This window comes from Engraulis encrasicolus, chromosome 11 (genome assembly GCF_034702125.1).
Source record: "Engraulis encrasicolus isolate BLACKSEA-1 chromosome 11, IST_EnEncr_1.0, whole genome shotgun sequence".
NCBI lineage: Eukaryota > Metazoa > Chordata > Actinopteri > Clupeiformes > Engraulidae > Engraulis > Engraulis encrasicolus.
In genome coordinates, this window is record NC_085867.1 from 41954004 (window position 1) to 41962155 (window position 8152).

At 43.8% G+C, this 8152-nt stretch overlaps 1 protein-coding gene across 1 annotated transcript; it reads left to right on the plus strand.

The window, feature by feature from the left end:
* The first annotated feature begins 2943 nt into the window (after positions 1-2943).
* LOC134457752 (vimentin-like) lies at positions 2944-4753 on the plus strand. The gene is made up of 3 exons (XM_063209725.1): positions 2944-3352; positions 3752-4412; positions 4552-4753. Exons 1-3 carry the CDS (start codon positions 2944-2946, stop codon positions 4751-4753), a joined length of 1272 nt encoding a protein of 423 aa, XP_063065795.1.
* The last annotated feature ends 3399 nt before the right edge of the window (positions 4754-8152 follow it).

Below are 8152 nucleotides of genomic sequence, written 5' to 3' on the forward strand. Positions count from 1 at the left end.
AATGTGGGTACTCTGTGCAAAATGCACTCATAGCCAAAACAGGGTTTTTTGCATTATCAAGATTCCTGTGGTTTAATATGACCTGAAATGCAAACACTGATCAATACCCTTTGGATTTAAGGACACAAGGTATATGTTTATACCTTGAATATGTTTCGACATCAAATTCAGCCTACGTCAGTGTCGCTTTCATCTAAGTGATAAATATCATGATCAAGGTCCAACTCGGTGCATAGCTGTACCGCTTTTTGCAGGCCAAATAAACAGGGTTGCATTGGAGTCTGCATTGCCGTTGTGTATGACAAAAAGAAGCTCATAGTTGCACCATTTTGTAACCCAATGTTAACACTGAGCCTGGAGCACTGGAAACATTAGTTCATGACAAATGAAAAACAGCTGATTAAAGATGCTGCATACCATCAGATAGACCCTTATAATTCATAGAACTAAGCATATAGGTTTGACAATTACACTCCAAAAATGCATAAAACTTAAAAAAAAACACCTTCTAGGGTGGCATAAGCAAGCAATGGTACTGCAATATGATTAGGGCAATTTCAACCAAAAGGTCAGATGGAACATTACTGTATATAGGCTACCTAGGGCGACGAGCTATTTTCAGGTCAAAACTGGTCAACGGTGAGTCATTATTGATGACTAATGAGTTACTGTAAACATCACTTCCTACATATTTCGTGTCTTCATTAGTTACTTACAACATTATTCCACTATAACTCATGCACCATTATTGTTAAGTGTTACTGACATTTCTGGTGGTCTTTGAAAATGTTTTGTTTGATATAGGATATTGTTGGTTTAAATGATTGAGACCATGTCCCTCACTATCTGAGCGATAATGGACTCAAGTATGCCAATTTGTATGATAGGCTATGGCCAAAGGGCACTCTATCAATGTTGGTCCATGTAGAGTAAAAACCTCCACCTCGGGTGTTGTGGCATAGCATGCGAATATACCTGGCCATGAACGGCCCACATTGCCCACGGACACAAGTTGGAGTCTGGCTTGGGATATTTCCCAACCCTAACCCATCTCTCTCTTCACACACTCCCGTCTCTCTTCACTGTCCAATCGTAATGAAGGCCAAAGTCCAAAATGTCTTATAATGTTTCATTAACCAGTTGAAACACCATTATACCATCACTAAGATTATATTGTTGTCACCAAAGATACCAACATGAGAGGAAGTTTTACATGTTTTTTTACATGTTTTAATTGAATATACTTTTGTATCTTCAGTGCTGTTGAATTATTAAAACAATTCTTCATTTTAATACAAACACATCTTTTTTACTTTGACGATCTTTGTCTGACGGTGTTGACAATGTAACAGGGCGCACTGTCTGTTCAGTAAGGTGTGTCCCTCAGCAGTTCCCATACCCAAATGACGTCACGGGACTCAGGTAGCCGCTCAGTGGCTAATCCGTAATTGGTGGCTATGCCATTGTTTTTATAAAATCAGATGAATTAGACCGGCTCATTGGAGCCTTCCCGGTGTGCCGGTATTCGCTGATGATGCCCGATGCCTTTGCTACTGGTGCAGCAAGGTATGTGTGATCACAGTTTTGTCTAGATGACTGCAACCATCTAGAGATGTGTATTTAAACATATATTGTTCATTCTCAGGAGCCAGAGTTCCCGTGGTGTCTAACCCCAGTCTCGTGGCTCCCCCCCCCCTCAGTGTTGTGGAGGTGAGCTTGTAAAGATCCTTTATAGGCGTAGCTCATGTTAAACATTTGTCCACTATTTGTATGTAACATGTACTGATCCGTGTGTGTGTGTGTTCACCTGATTCCAGACACCTCAGAGTACGTCGAGGGTCTCTGTGGGCAGACGGCTTGCGGCAGCTGCTCACCGCTGTTTTGCCCATAGCGAAAGTAAAGCCTTTTTGTTTGTTTGTTTGATTTTCTTTTGCCTGTCCGCCGCTTCAGCTTGTCACTTTGTTATCTGACGGGGTTTGGCTGTCACAGTTCTAGTATGCTGCTCTAGTCGGGCAGGGCCATACAGTAGACTAGTAGTTTGAGTGTGTATTATTCTACGGATTTATTCTGTGTGTAGTGGATATCCTATTGTGATTTAATCACTTACATAGCGTAGTGAGCCTATGAGCGTGTGTGATTGGTGTTTACCATAGGCTTGGTTTCGTGCACGAGTGGTGAACTAATTTATTCTCAACTAGTAAGCCTGCCCGGCTGGCCTAGCTCGGTGAAACCCTTTATCCGGTGGCAGCCAACCCCGTTCTAATGAGCATTACTGTTTTTATCTCAGCGGCGCAGGGTTTTAACTATTGACTTCAATTGTATTAATAAAGAAAAGATTGTTATTCCTTTAAACAAAGGTATGTCTCTTGTCCATTCTATCCGAACCTGTTGTGCCTTATTGGTAGAAATCAAAATATATTCTGGGGTGGAGGTCCCCCAGTGGCGTAGTCGTGCAATTACAAGTATCAGTTTGATGATTATTATTTTAGGATAACCTCTAAAGTTCCACTTGGATAAAACAAGAACAATTAAGCGCCTGGTTTATGGAAAAAGTAGAATATCGGGAGGTTCATTGCTTCACAGCCAAGACCTTCTTTTGTGATAATAGGCCTATAGCCTAGGTTACTTCCATATTTCGGATTTGAACTACTTTTTCTTTCATAATAAAAGCCTGTTTTAGCCACATTCTGAAAATATATACATAATGCAGTAGCTATCCACATTTAAACCATTACAGATACATATTTAAACCATGTCAAAACCCTGTGAGAGTTTCGAGCCAAGGTGCCAGATTCCTGGTGGCCCTTTATAAGCCAAGGGACGACCCCCTGGACCATCAGCAAGCTCTGACAGCTCCTCCTGGGACACACAGCATCCAGTAGATCTACTACATTGGAAACCCCTACAACCAACCAACACACACCCAAAAGGGAACCAGGAAACATGAGAGGCTCCTCGTACAACAAGACCCTTTCCGTCGTCCGCAGCGGAACCTCCTACAACCGTGGCCGTGTCTCTGCCGTTGAGGTCGGCACCGAGATCCACAAGCAGCACGCCAACGAGAAGGAGGAGATGCAGGAGCTCAATGTGCGCTTCGCCGGCTACATCGACAAGGTCCAGTCCCTGGAAACGAGAAACGCCCAGCTGCAAGCAGAGCTGGCCGCCTTGCAGGAACGCTTCAAGGGGGGATTCGGCGGGCTCGGAGACGAGTATGAGCTCAAGTTCAAGGAGATGAGGGGCCTGATCGAGGCCCTGACCGCCGAGAAGGGCGCTGCCGACATAGAGAGGGCATACTTTGAAGAGGAGGTTCAGGTGTGGAGGCTGAAGATCGAGGAGGAGCTTGCCCTCAAAGGTAGGCTGATCTGAGAAGAAGAATATGAACCTTCTTTGATGATAATCAATGAGTGATATGGGAAAGGCGGGCCCACCAATAGTAATTACATGGGCTTGGCACTCAGTAGTATACGTAATTGTAATAGAGCAAAAGTGTAAACAGTACACCTACGGTATGTGTACATGTAAAGAAGATAATAGTCAGATGCAACATTGATAAAGTCTTTTGTCTTTTGATGTAAACTGGATAACATTATGAATGCCATGCAATTGAATTCTGCTCGTCTGTCTTGTCCACTTTCTATTCACATAGTATACAGGATTTGCATTGTTTGTTCTTAACACTTCAAAGTATCATGAGGCTTTACACATTCAATTCTGACCCATTTCTCTCTCGCCCCCCAATCTGGACTTGCAGACGAAGCTGAGGCGATCCTGCGTGAGTTCCGCAAGGACGTGGACAACGCCACGCAGCAGAAGGCCGAGCTGGAGAGCCGCGTGGAGCAGCTGGTGGCTGAGATCGAGCTCCTCAGGAAGCTGCACGACGACGAGGTGGCCGACCTGATGCAGCAGATCGAGGACTCCAAGGTGACCGTAGAGAAAGACTCCGAGCGCCCAGACCTGGCCGATTACCTGCGCAACATGCGTGCTGAGATGGAGGCGGTTGCCGCCCGCAACGCACAGGAGGCCGAGAAGTGGTACAAGAGCAAGTTCGACACGCTCAAGGAGAAGTCCGGTCAGCACGAGGTCCAGATGAAGACCATGAGGGCTGAGATCGGCTCCTACCACTCCCAGGTGACCGACCTGCAGAGCCAGATCGACGGCATGAGGGCGCGCAACGCCTCCCTGGAGCAGCAGCTGGTCACCATGGACTCCGCCCACGTGGACAAGGCGACCGCACTGGAGTCCGTCATCGCACAGCTGGAGGCGCAGCTCAGCGAGACCAAGATGGAGATGAGCAAGTACATGGCGGACTATCAGGAGCTGCTGCACATCAAGCTGAAGCTGGATGCAGAGATCGCCACCTACAGGAAACTGCTGGAGAGCGAGGAGAAGAGGCTGGGAGTTTGGTACGCATTGTATCTGGCAACCATTATGATTTGTCCTTTTCGTTGAGGCCAAGAGGCTGAGAGCTTCAGAATTAGAAACTTAGCAAATGTATTCATTAGAAATCACAAAACATTCATGTTTTTTGTTCTTTGTCTCCTCTCTCCTCAGAGAACCACATGGCCATTCAGGACAAACAGACGACCTTCACATGACCTTCAGCCTTTCCTCCCAGGATGCTCCACCACGGCTGTCTGTCATCCACCGGGACCCCAACACCACAACACACCCATGTCCTGCCACACCCACACTAACTCGGCCGTCTGGGGACACATGTTGTTCCCACAGCCGTTTTGAGTTTGAGTTGATGTAAAAGGATGTTCCCAGGTGCTTCTTAAAATAAAGCTTGACTTCAGTGTCCATACTTGGTTTTTGAAGTGTTTCTATGTTGAGTTTTTGTATGGTTTAAATGTGTGGACTCCAGGAAAAAAAAAAAAATTCTCCTGCTTATAGGTCCATATATACAGTGCACAACAGAAATGAGTACACCCCTTTTGAAAAGTAACATTTTGAGAAATATTTTCGTAAACGCAAAATGTATCTCCACAATATGCATAAGCCTGTGTAATACAATATCTGTTGAATGTACAACATAAAAGTAAGTTTTATAATATGACTCTTATTATATATTTTTCAGTTTTGATCAAATTAGGGTGGTTCAGAAATGAGTACACGCCAAGGACAGTTTTAGAGGAAAGTTAGAGTTTATTAATTGAGTGAGCATTAAATCAGTCTCAGAAGAGTTTAAGGATTCATTACACAGTTTTCTATCAAACAGTTGCCTATAAAACCGTATTTCGCAGCGCAAACTCCTTCCCATTCCTGGCTGTAAGCAATGCCACCACATGGAAGAGAAAGGGCAAAAGGCCTGACCAAGAAGAAAAGGGTCAATGCTATTAGAAGACCATCAAAACTTACCCTATCAGTCAAAAAACGGTATCTATTGTGGTCCAAAACTTTAGGACGGATGCATTTGCAACTGTCTTGCAGAGACGTCCAGGTGGGCCACAGACATTGAAGGCTAATGGAACTCCATACTCTGAAATAGTGATCCCAAGATCATTATTTTTTAGAACTGATGGCATCAACGTTGTCAAATACTGTATACATGCTGCCAAAAGTGAAACATTGGAGGGATGCAGGTGTTATGTGGGGCTGCATGAGTGCTACTGGTGTTGTAGAGCTGTTTTCATGGATGGAAGCATGAATACATAGCTCTACATACAGTGCTCTACAAAAAGCTATGGTACTGTTACTCAATGACTTCCATTGTTGGCTACTGTGTTGTTTTCCAACTTGACAATGACTCCAAACACACGCCTATGGCCAATGCTGATATTCTGAAGTGGTGTATCAGTGATTAAGCACGACACCTGACCTGAACTCATTTGAACATACATTGGCAGTTTTGAAGCTGCATTAGTCTGGGGTATACTCACTTTTGCACCAGCATGATTTTATAGAAATGGAAAAATATGTCATATCGGTTATATAAATAACTTACTTTGTGGTAATAGCTTCACAGATGTTACATTAAAGATGGCCTCTCAACGTCATTTAATTAATATTGCCGTGTTCCCAATTGTTATTGAATGTGTTACGCGTTGGTCCTGTTTTAAAAAACGTTCTGGTTGCTTTGTTTCAAGACGTTTTTGCAAGCTGGCAAGGTGGCTTGTGGAGAAACGAGAGAGTGTTCCGTGTTTCTCGTGGAAATGCGTCTCTGATTGGCTCACTCCTCCTGCTCTCGAAGAAACGCGTCTCTGATTGGCTCAGTCCTCCAGTTCTTGGAGAGAATGTAATGGGAAACAAAGTCGCCACTTCCCCGGGTGGTACTGCACTATAGGGGCGCCAACGGAGGCGTGCAGGCTCCATTCAGGGCTGTGCTCTTTCGACAGCGACCCCTAGGCGAGCTGCAGGCACGGAGCAACCAGAGTGAGCAGGCTTTATGTATGAGGCTTTGTGCTGTGTGTGTACCTGAGAGTAGCAACCAGCTGATAGCTAAGCTAAGCTATGTTTCGGGCCACAAGATGTTGCTTGTTTTGAAAACAAGCAGAAAAAAATTACTCGACATGTTTTTAGATAAATGGGTCGATATAAACCTTTGTGGGCAACGCCTTCTTTCGACGTGACGAAACACAGAAAGGCTTTCGTGATTCGCTCGTTTCTCTGCAATATTTATGTAAATTGGGAAACACCGGGAAACACAGCCAGGAGAGTTGACGCACCGCTATGAGAGCCTTGCAAGTGAGTTTAACTTGGGGTGACCGTCCGATCTTCAAAAGGAGTGAGTAAAACTGAGTTTTATCGGAAGTTGGCCTTTAAACTTCTGCACTGTATCTGTAGTCTTGAATGTTGATGTCTTGTCTGTTGTATGTTCTGTGTGGACCCCAGGGAGAGTAGCTGATGTGTCTGTCAGCTAATGGGGATCCTAATAAAATACCAAGTACTAAATCTAAAAATGGAAGTGAAAAATTAGATAAAATGCAAAGTTTTAATGAAGTTACACAGTAAATTCTGCAGTGCTCATTTAACACGTAGAGAGTTGATTTGACATCATTTGGACTCAAATGAACTCTCTAAGTGCTGAATTAACACCACAACATTTACTGTGTAATGATTTATATTATTTGATCCCAAGGGGATTGAAATGTTCCCACTCTTAACATCCCTCTCTTCGCACGCACTTCATCATGCCCATTTCACCTGCTGTTGCCAGCCGAGTTGGTGAATAATTGAGATTTCAATCGTCTACTGTTTTAATCACCTGAAGACGATTTATCGATTCATTGTTGACATCCCTAGTGGCCTATTTTTTTTTATGTAATAGTCAAAGTTTGTTCATAATAGCCATTTTTTCTCTCGGTACGTACTTCACACCTCTTCTCAAAAAGTATATTAATGTTATGATCTACTAATATTTTTATCCAAAAGAAACAATGAGGACATGTTATCGTTGTGACAGTAGCAGTGTCCTAACAAAAAAAAAATAGTACACTCACAGCAGAGCCATACAGAGGACAAAGTCAGGCAATCTCTGCTGTGTGCTTGGGCCGACTTCCTCATTAGCAAACTTAGCTGTTTTATCTTCTCAGTACTGCTCAGCATTGTGAATATTAGTGCCTAGTAGTGGGCGTAGCACACAGCAAATGCAATGCGATGCAATGCAGGGAATATGACAAGACTTGCTGTTCGTAGTAATAACTTCAGATAAACATCACAGATGGTAAAACTGTTGTGATTATCACCACCGAGACAGTTGATAGTTTACATATTCAGTGTTTCCCACAGAAATTTTGGAAACTATGGGGGCAGCGGGGGTTTTTTTTGTCCGGGGCGGGGGGGTTGGGTGTCTTTTCCCGGGCCTTTTTTTTTGGGGGGGGGGGGGGGGGGCGGGGGGGGGATATTCACGCAGTGTAAATGCAAAATGGCAAAACAATGAGTACAGTATGACATTGGCGCATGGAGAAACTATAGGCCTACGCCTACATTTCAGCCATTTATATTTTGAGACATAAGGCTACATAATACACATGCAGGGGTCTATGTAATGAAAAAAATAATAAAACAAAATAGGAGCAGAGATAAGAATTTAAGATCGCTGTGAAATTGTTAACGCATAAACAAAAATGGTCTAAGAGGGTAGGCTATGCCTTTTCCCCACACACACATTCTACATGAGGGGTGCTGGTCACAGGGCCAGTTTTTCAAAATT

Coding starts and splice junctions, on each gene's coding strand:
- LOC134457752 (XM_063209725.1), top strand. CDS start 2,944: ATGAGAGGCTCCTCGTACAACAAGACCCTTTCCGTCGTCCGCAGCGGA. Junction 3,353..3,751: donor GGAGGAGCTTGCCCTCAAAG/GTAGGCTGATCT, acceptor CTGGACTTGCAG/ACGAAGCTGAGGCGATCCTG. Junction 4,413..4,551: donor CTGGGAGTTTGGTACGCATT/GTATCTGGCAAC, acceptor CTCTCTCCTCAG/AGAACCACATGGCCATTCAG.